This window comes from Sitodiplosis mosellana, unplaced genomic scaffold, assembly GCF_009176505.1.
Source record: "Sitodiplosis mosellana isolate CC-2019 unplaced genomic scaffold, AAFC_SMos_1.0 Smas_scaffold_6226, whole genome shotgun sequence".
NCBI lineage: Eukaryota > Metazoa > Arthropoda > Insecta > Diptera > Cecidomyiidae > Sitodiplosis > Sitodiplosis mosellana.
Window position 1 is genome coordinate 10,241,957 of NW_022601467.1, and position 14,896 is coordinate 10,256,852.

The 14,896-nt window shown below is 34.1% G+C and overlaps 1 protein-coding gene across 7 annotated transcripts in view; it reads right to left on the bottom strand.

Annotated features, from left to right (window-relative positions):
• Nucleotides 1-410: 410 nt before the first annotated feature.
• LOC129577850 (G-protein coupled receptor 52) overlaps nt 411-14,896 on the bottom strand; it is a 23,774-nt gene continuing 9,288 nt past the window's right edge. For all 7 annotated transcript variants that reach the window (XM_055465605.1, XM_055465608.1, XM_055465602.1 and 4 more), the window contains 4 exons: nt 14,394-14,622; nt 14,093-14,242; nt 11,224-11,482; nt 411-11,049 (listed from right to left, as the gene is read on the bottom strand). In XM_055465605.1, the coding sequence (XP_055321580.1) occupies nt 10,473-11,049; nt 11,224-11,482; nt 14,093-14,234 (978 nt within the window). In that variant the 5' untranslated portion in view covers nt 14,235-14,242; nt 14,394-14,622 and the 3' untranslated portion in view covers nt 411-10,472. The remainder of the gene's footprint in view (nt 11,050-11,223; nt 11,483-14,092; nt 14,243-14,393; nt 14,623-14,896) is intronic.

Genomic DNA, 14,896 nt, shown 5'->3' on the forward strand with positions numbered 1-14,896 from the left:
GTGTATAGCTTTTGCATGATTTGTGCTGAGCTTTCGACGGAAGCTAACATAAATGGATAGCTCCATTGGTTTACCTACAAATGAGGGAAAAAAAAGGCGAGGTCGATAGAGTAAATGCGCGAGTCTTCTCTTTGCACCACAATAGAATTTCACATTTTGCAAACATCAATGAAGAGAATCACTTTGAATCCAATGAAAAAGCAATGATTTTTCAGATTTTCATATCATGCATGATGAATCGTAGACTGCAAGAGTGTGATATATGAAGTATTGTGTATTTTCTTCTCCATTTTCTTTTTTTTAGAAGAAAAGTCACACCTGTATTCTTACGTTGAAGAAAAGCACCTGTATTCAAGCTGACACCAATTGAAATAGCTGAAAACCAATAGCAAGAGAGAAATAAAAACGAGTCTGTTTTTTAAATTTTTATTCAAGTCATTTCGAAAGCGTGTCTACAAATCTGTGTCTGTTTTTTTTTAACCTTTTTTTTGTAATTATTTTCAATTGTATTTCGTTATTTTTCATTTTATTTTAAATAATAAATATAATACACGACTCATTTTGTGTTTGCACATAGATGAAATTCATCTACGATGCAAATCTATAGGTACCTTTTTTTATGTTGTTTTTTAGTTGTTGTTGTGATAGTGTTGTATAACTTTCTCTTTGGTGGTTACAATACAATTACAACCAAATTTGCTAAGATTTGCTTACTTGGATTGTTTAGTACAGTTTTGCAGACGAAATTTTCATGTTTTTTTTGTATTGGTTTAAATAAGTAATTAGTTTTTTTGTTTTTAAATACTTGTTGGTTTTTTTTTGTTAAATTTTTGTTTTCTTTCACATTTAAATTCAAACTGTTGGATAATATTTACTCTATAATAGTTTTATTACTGTACATGAAGATCCGCTAGCGGTCACAAATATGACTACTTCATGAAAATGCATTTAGCTATTGCCTACATTTCAATATGTGAAATTGGTTTTAAATTGTTGCTTTGTTCGTTTTGTCTGTCTGACTGAGTGTTTGACTGGGGTTTTTGGGAATGGTGGTGGTTTTTAGAGGTCTGTGATCCAATTGAGGTGTTGATGCGGTTGTTCGATTCGATCGAAACTATTTTATTATGACTAAAACGCTTTCTTTGGTTGATGTGATTCACTTTTGTTGCTGTTGTTGTTCTTGTTGTTTTTCTTGTTATTTCCTCTTAATTTAAATACACGAGAGCGTATTAAAGTAGTGTAAGTAAATCCAAATTAAATATTAAATGAATTGAATTGCATTGCCTATGTAAATAATGTTTCTTGGCGTAAATTGTATAGTTTCATCACCGTCGAATATTATCGAATAAATTTATTAATTTCATTTGTTTATGCTTGGTTTGTCTCTAAAAAAACACATTAGTGCTTATGCGATTGCATTATATATCGGTTTGAAAATATCAATAAATCTTTTCTAACATTCCGTTTGTCTCGCGGTTCTTTTGTTCTATGTTGTTGTTGTCCTTTCCTTCTCTGTCAGTTTGGTTTATTCACAACAAAGACAAATTTCAACTTTTAGCTTTGTCTGGTTTCACATTTCCCGTATTTGTCAAATATAATTTTATACACTAGAAAAATGATTAAGCTCATTTTATTATGTATGATTTTGTTTAAATGCATATTTTCTAATTGTCCATTGTTTCTCCATTTGTTTATTTATCTCTTTAAATCTACTCGTAATTGGTTTTATTTCAAAAATGAAAACAAAAACCAAATGTTTTGTTAGTGTTTCATTGATCTCTTGTTGTTGTTGTTGTTGTTGTTGTTGTCGCTGTTTCGACAATCAGAAGGAACCTAATTAGAAGAAAGGAGAATTTCCATACAATGTCTATGGAGAAATTTTTAATTTGCTGTTCTTGTTTTTGCAGAAGATAATTATGGATTGTAAAAAATGTCTTAAAAAGGACGAGTAAAATGTTCTAAGGACGATTTTAAAAACAACCCATGCGAACAACAATTGGCACCTATTAATAGTTAACTATTAATAGAGCCGGTTTCAAGTTTTTTCTGTGTGTCTGATTTGCTCCTTTTGTTTCTCTGTGAAAATGAAAATGCAATCTTTCACTTGAATTGTCCTTACAATCATGCGCTATAAGTTGCCCATTAATTATCTTATGTTGTTCGGTAGAAAGGAGCGCGTTAGTTGCATACACGGAAAGAAATCTTTCGAATCTTCTCTTTTCTTTTGAAATTAAAAGCACTTCCGCAAAAGTTGAGATTGTCTTGTCGTGGAAACAAGATTTAGTTTGAATGCCATTAACAGAATGTAGAGTTTTTCGTTGTTTTCTCTATAAATATTCTTTGTTTTTGTCTTGAAATAACTGATTTGGAAAAAACGGTCCGATTTGCTCAGGAAAACGGTCACACATCCACCACAGCGGATGGTCAAAATGTGCTTGGGCCAGAAAGTGTGTGTGTTGACAGTAACAAGAGGAAATTTAATTGGTTTGTTTGTTTGTTTTTTCTTTAAATCAAGTTGACACGAATGAGCCTTTGTTTTTCACATCTCGATTTTTCTATTGGTTGTATATCGATAACTTAAGATAAAAAATAATCATAATTGTTCATATATCTAAATTGTTTTGTTGGTGTTTACTTTGAATAATATATTAATGTCATATAGTATATTATTCTTATCACAGATCCTTACGTCGTGTTCTGTGATTGATTCTCATTTTTCACTTTGTCTTACATTTATTCATGATGATGTTCATAAAATGTGCAATCATTATCGTCATCATCAGTGTAATTTCTAATTCTGCTTTATTCTGGTTTTGCCTGTCTCTTTCTGTGTGTGTATTAATTTGACTTGATCTCTATCGATTTTTTGTGTTTTTTGTTGTTGTTGTTTAATTTGTTTCATTTTTTTCGGTGATTTTTTTTTAGTTGTTCATAGATTTGCTTTTTTTTAAGTAGAAGTTAAAAGTTGAGAGTTTAAAACCGATCGAAGCATTAGATGTAGTCGTTTGTTATCCATTAAAAAGATACAAATTAAATTCTACGCGAAATTATTAGTCATTTTCTTCATATATTTATAACACTGACGTCACTTCATATATATATATATGTGTGTGTGAGTGTTTTTTTTAAGTTTTTAACTAACAGTTAGGCGAATACGAGCGTACATAATAGTAAATAGACATTGAAAATGGTTTTTATTCTGTTTAAAAATACATTAGAGTAATACATATAAATTAGCGAATTTATTTATATTTTTGGCGGCTTCAATCAATTGGTTATTCTGTCCATTAGATGTAAGACGAAATTGTGAAAATAAGCAGAGTCAATAATTCGATTCAAAATGGTACTGAATCATTTTTCATTGATTATTTACTGACGGCGATTGTGTTTTGAATGCGTCTGTGTCATCTTTAATGGTCAAACACCAAAATGGCCAAATGTAAATTTACGGCATAAGTAGTTGTGAAAGAAGATTTATTGATAGCATGCATTTGACTTTGTTTTACAATCACTACCATTTTTATATTGTGTTTGCGTGTGTTTGAAATTATCAAATATCAATAACTTCATGGCAGAAAAGAAAAACGAAGAATTTCGTCGATTAAATGTGTTGATGAATGTTTGAAATGGAATCAGATCCGTGCGAGTTGCGGGACCCGATCGATATTCACAGCGAGAAAAAAAATAAAAAAATCAATTTTGTCTTTCATGCGTTCAGTTGTAGCTATCGAATTCTCATCATCATCGATTCGGATTATATTTTTGGAAAATGTTTGAATTATAATGAGAAATTGTGTGCTACGCATGTTTTTTTTAAAATTTACTTATATCGACAAAAAAAAATACCTTCATCACATTCATATCTAATAACTACTTAACTCTTAGAGAAGTTAATAATTTTGTGTTTTTTTCTCGGTTGTTCTTTTGGTTTGCCCCAATATTCGTTTTTTTTTTTGCTTAAATGTTCTCACAATCGAAAAATTGAAAATGAAGTTGGAATTTATCTATCGATTTGTATAGTTGTAGATTGTTTAAGAACAAAAAATGAATTTTTTGGTTCTGGTTTTTCAACGAGACCAAAGACAACGAAGTGTGTGTGTGTCACACAAAGGAAAAAAAAATCTAACTGAAAATCCAATTACTTAAATGCTTATGGCTTCGTTCAATCCTAACATTATAAATGTTGGATTTATGGTGTGTTTGGATTTATAGGCCCTGTGGAAACTCACATATAATTATACAATTTGTTTATTACTTCATTTTTAGTTTTGTCTCTTTATTCTAAGTTTAGCAATATATATTTTTTTAAGGTGTGTGTTTGTGTTTGTGTGTGTGTTCACTTTTAGTTGTTCACATCCTTCATTGAATACGGTGTTATTCACGCAGCGTATGTACATGCACAGACTATTTGCATTTTATATATATCCACGCCAAATGAATGTTTTGCTTTAAATCATAAAAATTGGAAAAACGTGACAAAAGCTGCACGTTTTGTACAAGTTATCTGCATTTCAATGAAGCAGCATCCAGGCTATATAATTCCTAATCCTTTTATTTCTCTGTATGTACAACAGTCAATTTCACCTGTGACTTTGACATAGAATTATATGTATTTCTCAATGAAATGCAGATAACCATCATGAGTCGTGACTAATTGACGTTTGCATAAAATGAAATAAAACTGAAATTTTTCGTCTTTGGATTCGGCCTTCGGTGTGTGAGTGTGTCGAAGTAGAAAAATAGTGTATATCGAACAAATTAAGAGTGAAATATCCATGTGCAAAAATACTCCATTTAATTATGTTCTATTATTGTGAGAGATGTCCAACGAAGAAAAAAAACCGAAAAATAGAAGCCCCCTCATTGAATTCTCGCATGCGAAGGGAATTTCCTTCTATAATGTTGTTTCTTTCTTTCTTTTTCGTAGTTCATTTCCATAAACACGCATTTACAATACACACATACTCAGTTGGCGCCGTGGAATTTCATTTACCGATGAAGTAATCGTGATTTTCTGATTTCTTTTTTCGTGCCACTAACCATGAAAATGTACATGAAAATACATGAGAGCATTTTACTTATTCGGCATTGTTGTGGCGATCCTGTTCATTGAACAAAGCACCATTGAGTCATCTACTTTTTCTTTCCTTTCCTTTGAACGTATTCTCAGACATCCTCTTATTCTTGAACCAAAAAAAAGGAACATACAGCCACTTCGGCTACTATCCGGGTGATTGTTGCTGACGCTATACTATCGCATCAACGATCCATAAAAACACACACAAACACAAATTGAATTCACATGGATATATATAAATTTATATACATATTCTTGAACGTTTTCTCGCGGAAACGAATATCGAATAATTGATTTATGACAACCACCGCTTATCGCTCTTTTCTTTCTCTGGTTTCGAGAGTGTTTGAGAGGCTGCATCATATGGTGTCTCCGTGCGTGTATGTTTGCGTGCTGATAAATCGAAAAGCAGCTCATAAGGAACATTGAATCAATAGTTTAATGTATGATACATTTTGAGAACCCGAACAAAAAAATCTACACACTCAAAAGCACATCAAACGTTAAGCCGAAAAAATATGTGTAGGAAATGGTGGTTGCGTGCATAATATTAAACGGCATACGGTTTGTTTCACCGTTTTCCAATTTATTGTAATCCAACAAAGATCGTATGTGTGTTTATTTCCTTTCGTGCATCGCACCATGTGTGAACGACCGAAAAAATATATAAAACCTGTTCATTGAAGCACTTGACAAAGCAACAAAAAATGAAAAGAAAATCGAAGGGCCAATCAAGCGTAACAATAACTAAAATACTAAATGTTAATGCCATACAATGCAAAACCAACTTATGTCGACTTTTATGGTTGCGTCGTTAAATTTTAGCGCAAATAATTTTATAGTTACATTTGTTGCTAGCAGAACCTAAACATATGTCTCGAATGGGAGTGAGTGAGCGCTTGTGTGTGTGTGATTGTCAATCAGAGTCACCCATTTTGAATAATGCTGACATGTTTGAAGGTTTTTTTAGCAATTGCTCGAGAACTTTTTGAAAATTCGCCGTTTGGATTTTGGATCGTAGACAACTCATTTTCAGAAGAAAGTTCACCCATGTTTCGGTTTCTTCTGCTGTACAATTAGCCACAAATGAACAAAATATTGAAAATGACATTTGATTGCTCATTAAAATTGAATGGGGCAGCAATTGCAAATGAAGTCAGAGTAAAAAAAAACGTTAATAAAACATCCTCAACGATTATCTACCATCTGACTTATGTCTGACATTAATCTTGTCTTATAGTTCGAATAGATTGTGTTGCAGGCTAAAGGAATGTCGCATTATGACATAGCAATTGAATGGGGTTCAAATGGTATGTGAACTGGTGCATTTCACCAACAAAAGAAAAGAAACAAAAAACAATACAACAAAGCAAATTCCCAACCAATTCAAAATGAATTTCTGATGAAGCACATTCCTAAACTTAAATTCGATTAAACACGCTCAACAGTCCAAATATTTGAGGTGTATGTTTATTAAACACTGTCTAACTATTAATAAAGTCCCGTCAATTTGCGTGTACAACTATGGGCTGGTGTGTTTTAATTAATGTGAAAACGAAAGGAACGTACAAACATGAAATGAAAATGAAAATGAAAATGAACAACAACGAAATCGAAAGAAACAAAATTTGTAAATATGAGAGTGTGTGCGATAGAAGTCCCCAGATAATTTGAATACTCTTATTAATTGGTGATGCGTGACTCATTGGTCGCCGCACTTATCATAGTCGATTTGTTCTGTTCATGTGTTGACTCTATAAAGATATAGATGTAATGGATGTTTACCTATCTTGTTTTTTTTTTCGTTTCGTTTCATTTTTCGTTTATGCCATTTTTTCAGCATTTTTCGTCCTTTCCTTTTCTTCTTGCTGTTCATTTTGTCCATTGTAATTTCAAAGTAGCACAGAGTGTTTAATTAAATTTCTTTCTAACAACATTTAAGTCTTTTGCATTTGCTTGTCACGATAATGAATAAAAATAAAAACTATTACAAATATTTGTTTATGCTAAATGCATTATTGTGTAAAACTTATACAATTGGTTTTACTTTAAAATCAGTACAATGCATAATAATTTCACCTTTTTTTGTTGTTGTTGTGTGTGTCGCAGCTGTTGCTGTTTGTCATTTATTGGTTATTTAATGATGAGTGTGGCTCTGGGTGAAACTCATAAACATCATAATAATTAGCAGATAATTTCGAATTTTCCAAATGATGTTTACCGTCTCCCTTGTGCAGGCACCACATTTTTTGTATTCAAATTAAATGTTAACGCTTTTTTTCGTTTTTTTTTCTGCTTTTGTTGTGGTTGTTTTGCAATAAATTCGAATCCAGTTCATTTCATGCTCTTGTTGTTTTTCTCTGGCGTCCACACGCCACCATGCACAGTCCTCGTGAATGGCCAAAATTTATTCATTTTTTTTTTGTTTTAATTTTTTTCTTGTTTTTTTTTTTGGTTTTAACTAGATTCAAAAGTAATGCGTGCATAAGTTTTCGTTCAACGTTATATTTGTGGTGTTGCGGTCCACAAAATTGTATGCTTGATTTTTTTTTTTTTTTTTAATTTTTTTAAATCAGTGTTTTTTGTTGTTGTTGTGTCAGCTGCTCCGTTGGCTCTCTTAATTTGCTCTTATTATTTTGTTTGTTTTTAGTTACTTTGGATTAAATTAATTTATTGACTACGATCTCACTCTTGATGGAGGTTGTCTATTACATAATAATTATTTATAATTTACGATTAAATATTTGCAAGTGAAATTTATTGTTGGCTCTTTTTCGTGTTTTCATTTTTTTCTTTGTTCGGCTGTTGTTGTTGGTTTGTTTGTTTGTTTGTTTATTAATTTCATACTGAGATGCAGTTTTATGTTACTGTTTTTGCTGTTGTTATTATTCTGTGGGAGCAGGACTGCGAGTGTTCCACATTAGCTTTCACCAGAGGGTTTATCATTTCATTATATAATGCTCATTGTTGCTATTGAATGGGGCAAAAAATGCAAGTCATTTCCGAATTGCAAGCTCATTCAAGCTTTGTGCTCTTTTTGCTGCTGTTGTTGAAGAATGATTCAGTTCCAATAAAATGAGCACATTCAAATGCGTTTGAAATTCAAATTGATTTCAATTCGTTTACGCTCATTTTATTCCAGTTAGTCTTTTCAGTTTTTTTCTCTTTCGAATGGTTCTTTTTCATTATCCTCTGGTTATTTATGCTATGTCCAGAGCATACTACATTTGACCATCTTCTTGTGATGTTGTTGTTTTTTCTGTATTTCAATTGGCGAAGTATTGTAAAACTACCAAGAAACGAGATAGAGATAGAGGAGGGAAGTGAAAAAATCGTTCAATTTTTTTTTCTTCGCATACTTTTCGCTTGCCCTTTGCCATGCTGGCACTTCTACTTTGCAGAAGGACCGAAAAAATGCAGCTTATGTTGAACACACACCGATGGAGGAAAAAAAAGGGAGAGCGGACTGGTTTAAAGTTCAGTATTTGACGTTAAAACTATCTGGGGAATTCGAAACCCGGACAAAAAACAAACGAGAAGGAATATGTGACAAAGTTTCGACCGACAATTTTTCTGCCTTAATAAGTTTTGAAACTGTACTTTAAATCTTTGTGTAGCTTTTTGAGTGTCTTTCACTTCAACCAACCATATCGGTTTTTTTTCTTCTTCTTCTCCTATCTTTGGTTTTGTTTCCCGTCGTTCGTTCGTTCGTTGATTTGGTTTTTGAATCGTGTTTTTGTTTCTGTCTATTTTTAAGAAAAAGCGTCGAAAATTGCGCTACTAGATGTAAATTGTAAAATGGGTGACAATAAGCTGGTGTAAATAATGGGAGTTCAATATAGTAAGCATGATTTTTGTGTCACACAAGCATGCTTTCGATTTGGTGTGTTTTTGTTGTTCAGTTAGTTGCATTAGTTGAATAAAGTCAATTGAAAACTCGTTCGAATTCATTCTCTTTACACTTTTGTTTCTTCGACGTTTTGTTCGTTCAATTATCGATGGAACGGTCATTCCAAAACACCGTCTTCGGCCTGCTATTTGACGCTTTTCGTTTTGTAATCGACAATTACTAATCTCTGTCCATGGTTTTTGTTTTAGATTTGTTTTTCTTTAATTACATTCTAATTAGTTTGCATCGTTGTCAGTCTTTTATTAACACAATAAGAAAGCGAAACTAAAATACCAAAACAGAACAGAAAAAATAATGCGTATTCTGCGTATTTAGTTTGCGTGTGTGTTAGTGCTTGAATTATTACTGAATTGATCTGCGCGCATTCTTACCAATATCGAAATCGATTTTCTACTTTTCACCAATCGCATCTTGTACGTTGGCTGATTGATTTTCGTTTTTTTTTGGGATGCATTTGCTCGGCTTTCGCAAAAAAACGTTCACAATTTGTGTTCACACAATGGATTTATTTTGCTGAACATAAAACGAAACGATTGATTTGGTTTTTCTTTGTTGTTGTTTTTGGTTCGTTCTTGTGTTTTTGTTTTAAATACGATTTCGAAGTGTAACACGGGACAGCAAATAGTGGAACTAAGTTGAAATGTTTATCAGTACCTAATTTGTAGGTGTGTTCACTCACTGTTCAATTAGACTATTCCTGTATTTGCTGATTCACAAAATTGTCAGTAGCATTTCACTTCTCAGTTGAAGCTTTAATTTCATTTCTTTGAATGTTACTTGTTTATTTGTTATTTGGTTGAATATCGTTAACGCGTGTGTTTTTGGTTTGTCTTCATTTTATCATTTAGAATATATATGTGTTTAAATTAACTTAGATGCTGTTTGCTTCTTTTAATCGCAAAGCCTAAAAAATATTCTAATTCGAAAGATTCAGTCAAATGCTTGATTGATTACTCGAAAACGAAAATTAAGAGGAAAAATAAAACAAACACACATAAATCTAGCCTTAATTCATTTGTTGTTGACGTTGTATCTTTGTGTCCGAGCCTCTCGTTTGTTACTGTTGCTGTTTTTTTTTTCGTTCATTTTCTCTTCAAAAGAAAAATATTCCATGGAAATTCTGTTTGGCCAGCTGTTTGTTTGCGTTTGACTGTCTTTGATGCTGAAAAGCATTCGTTTGTTTATGCATATGTTCGAATTTTCATTTGACCGCTCCTTTTTTGTCGTTTGGTTTTTCTTGGATTTTCGTGTGTTTTTCTCTTTTTGATTGTTCATTATTTTCTCGGAAATATTAGCATATGTGTCATTGCTGCGTATCTGATTTCGTGCCTTTTTTTTCTGTTTATATTTCACTTTTATTTCCACTTTGTTTTCTCTTTGTTTCGCATGTTACATTGTTTCGGTAAATAATTCGAAATTCGGTTCAGGCATACATATACGTAACTTCGTATAAGTTTGTGTGTGTGTGTGTGTGTTTAACGACAATTAATCGTCGGGATCGAGTCCAATCAACTCGGCCTGCAGTCGTCCCTTCGTCTTACAGCAAATGGTGAGGCAAAATACGCGTAAGTGCAAACGAAATTGCGGCGACATGCTCATCATAATTAGAATTTTCCAAAATGAATTCATTACGCCCAGCCATACGATGGCAAAGTGCAACATTGGAATATCGATTGGTGTGTCGAATATGAGCTCGTATATGCGAACGGTGATGAATGGTGCCCACGATACCCAAAACGAAAAAACTAACGCGAACGACATCAAATGACTCGGATTTGCTAGATTTTCAGCCAATGCGGTTGCATACTCTTTGTCATGGATCGGAGCACCAGATTTCAAGCGTCGCATCATAATAAATATATAACCGTAATTATGAACGATTGATATAACGCTCGGCCCTAGCACTAGTATGGCTAATGTGGCACTGTACGCCGCCATATTGCCCCAATCGAGCTTACATATGTAGGCCTCTTTATCGAAAATGGGTTCGCTGTAGCCGAGCAGCGGCGGACAGCACAGCATTGCCGATGAGATCCACGTAAACGCCATCCAACACTGACATCTTTTTAGATCAAAAGAAGAATAAAACAAAAACAAAGGGAAAAAGAAATTACAATTTCGTGCAATTTCGTGCAATTTCAACACTTGTTCATGTGGGTATCAGAAAAAGAGACAGAGAGTTCTGGGAGTATATATGTATATACGAATGCCTAAACCAACAATATATTTTACTTACCGTGTTTTCGTTTGAACCGTCTCATAGCGCAACGGCTTCCGGACAGCAAGATAACGATCAACTGATATCCACATAAATGTGTATACCGTTATTGACCATAAGGTCACTTCGAGATATCCAACAAATCTGCATGCTAATTCGCCGTATATCCAGCTACCATTCAGAGCCGGATAGACTGATAACGGGACTATCACCAATCCACATAGTAGATCGACGCAAGCGAGCGACAGCAGATAACAGTTGATCACTTCAGTTGGACCTAAATTCAAAAGTTGCGCAACGCGACAGCGATGGATGAAAAAAGGGAGAGAGAAAGGATGAAAAGAGGGGGAAAAAAGGAGAGAAATGCATACGAATTAAATTATGTGAACTTGAACAATTTTCTCTTGAGTTGCTAATCAAATTGGCACGGGCACACGATTGCATGAATTATGCAATGTGTGCTGAAAACGAATCCTATATTGATCAAATAATCAAATGAGCCCAATTAGAAATCAGGTTCCAAATGAAAACCGAATGAAAATCATGTGAAAGCAAGCAAACCGCTTTTCATCAAAAAACGAAAAAGACGTCGATGACGACAACGACAACGGCAACGGCAACGGCAACGGTAACGGTAACGGTAACGATGAAGAAGAAGCACAAATTTATTGACCAAACATTGTCTTAGCGCGTTCGACGTGGCTCGAACTTTATTCTGTTCATCCATCACTCATACTCTCTCCTACGTACTATCAAATAATGTATAGTCTCTATTAGTGGCAACGTTCAACGTGTTCATTTCCATTTTCCACCTTTTCGAAGCTATCACGGAAGGCAGTGGCAACAGCAGCAGCAGTAAACTGATACCAGCCATATGGTCACAAAACCTTTATCACGCTCATGGGAATTGTGCCTTTTTATGTGTCACACTTTTAACACACGTCAACTATTTATATTTAACGAGCTCTAATATCATAATTGTCAATTGATTAATTCTTATTATAACATAAACATCAAAACGCATCAAAAGTTGCTTGCAAGCGAATGGAGAAAGCAAGCACGAGAGAGAGAGAGAGAGGGAGAGAGAAAACCATTGACAGTTTGAAAATAAATCACGGTAAGTAGAGACAGATGGAAACACGATCGAAGCACTAACGCTCTACCAGCCCCCATTATTGCATTGTACAGCGATGAGCCACCACGGAACCGTTTCCCAAATGCTAATGATTTCGACCGAAAAATTTGTCGCGTCCTGTTCCATTATTGATTTTGATTGATTTTGATTTATTTGTGTATCAAACGAATGTGACGTTTTTCAATGAAAATGACGCATGCACAGGCAAACACAGCCATAAGCCATAACCAATATATCAAACGGAGGCCAATCAACAACATTTCATAAAAAATGTAAAGAAGACATGGAAATGAAAATGGAACTGAAAATCTTGTTGAACGAGCTCAACTACGAGTGGATTTAAAAGCTTGACTACGTAATGTATCAACATATTTGTGCACGGAATAAGTGCGCTCTATTTTATCGCTAAAATCATAACTGCATTTCCATGGGAATGTTAACTGCATTCAATATTGTTGTTACTTTGGCTTGTGTTTAGATTGTGTAATTTAGTCGTGCCAACAAGTTCTAGGACATATAAGTTGGTTCGTTTTTTGTTGTTCTTTCTGCCCAAGAAATCAAAACAGTTCATTTCGGAAAAATCATAAAAAAGAAAATTGTGAAAAGTGTATCAACTGCACACCTTAAAACAGTCCTTGGCAATGTATGTCAACGTAAACATGTGTGTTGACAATCATTGCATCATACAGTATCATTTTTGTTTCGTTTAAATTTTCCCCCTTCTCTCTTGCGCACTCGCTCTCGCTCTCTTTGACAGTGGATTTATCGAAATCATTAAAAATGCATACTCAAATGGATCAACAATGGAAAAACCTATGAAACACAAACCAAAGAGCGGTATATTGGTTTTTGTGCGACTGGTCGATTGGCTGGCTGCGATAGAGAGAGAGAGAGAGAGAGAGAGAGAGAAAGAGAGAAAGAGAGAGAGAGAGAGAAAATGACTGAGAAAGCCCGTATGAAAAACGACACGAGTTTTCCGCATTTTGATGGGAAAAAGCAAATTTGAGTAGATTATGAAAATGGTGTGATGCGTATCGTATCGTGTCGGCCATATGATTTCGTGCAAATGAATCGTCGCATACGTAACCGCTTTTGTATTGAAGAATCGAAAATGAGATTTCAGACTCATTATTTGATTCGCATAGAAACAATGTCGGAGGGCTTTTCAAACATACAAACACGCACACATACACGGAGCAAATGATAATGGTAAACTAGAGCTCGCAGTGGAAATTAGAAGAGGAAAAATGCTTTAAATTTGCATAAAATATTCACAACAACACAACCGGCACATTCTCTCAGGCTCGACACCAATTCGATACGCCTTCGAACAAGCACTTATATTCCTTATGACAATGTTTTTTTCCGGCTGTTTGGTCTGTATGTATGTGTATGTGTGGGTTTGTTTCCATTGTTGCTGGGGAGTCTCGCTTTTTTTTAAATTTCCAATTAGCTTCAACTGATTTGATCGACAATGCAGGTGAAATATTGTTTTAAATAAATAATTAATTGATGATTGAAAATGAATCGAATGGAACTGTGTCGGCCCAATTTCATCATATATCTTGTGTAATGAATTGGTCTATGTCGACAGTGTGCTTTCTTCAACATATCAAAAATCTTCAAATTTTCCCGATCAATGAGTTGGTGCCGTCGTCGCCACCGCCGCTGCTCATGATGACGATGGCGAAGGTGTAAATAATTTCAAGTCGATTTACCTGAATAACAAACGAAATGGAATTGAACACCTACCTCGGAAATTAATTATCGTCGCTATAATAAGTGCATTAGATGTGATGATGGCGACTCCCAAAATTAAAATTAGTACTGCCTGCGTAATAGCCTCCAGGGTTAATGTGTATTCTTGCTGGATACTCAGCCTATGCAGGTGCATTTTTGCACCTGAACTCACACACGTGCGAAACGAGATTGAAAAAATGGAAACGAAATCGAAGAGAAAATTAATACACGACGATTGTTTGCATGCGCGCAAACACACATACGGTTTGATTACAGCTACAGATGGAAAGAAATACATTTTCATTTCACTTACCTCACACTTGGTCATGACGTAGTTAATTGTTGCGATTCATAAATAATGGATATTACATCACATTTAAGCGCACATTTTTCTAAACTGTACATTTATCGCTAGCCCTGGACCGATGATTATAAAGTGTTCCTTTGGATTTGTGTCTATGTATATGAATTATTCTTTCTCGTCTTCAATTCATTCGACTTTCACTTCTCTGGCTAATGGGTTATTTCCTCTTTGATGGCACCTATGTGAAAACGAAATTTGTTAATTTTTGTTGGGTTTTCGCTTAAATTGAAGGCAAAAAGAAAATTCAAAACTCAAAGAAAATGCATGCTTCAAACAATCAAATCGATTTCCGCTGAGAAAAAGGTTTCAATCTTTTTTTTCTGTTCCTTTGAACTCCGAAGAAAAAAACTTCGTTTGCAAATTGAACAAAACCGAACCGTTCAGACATTTTCAATTCAAAATCATACACACACACACACACACACACACACACACACACACACACACACACA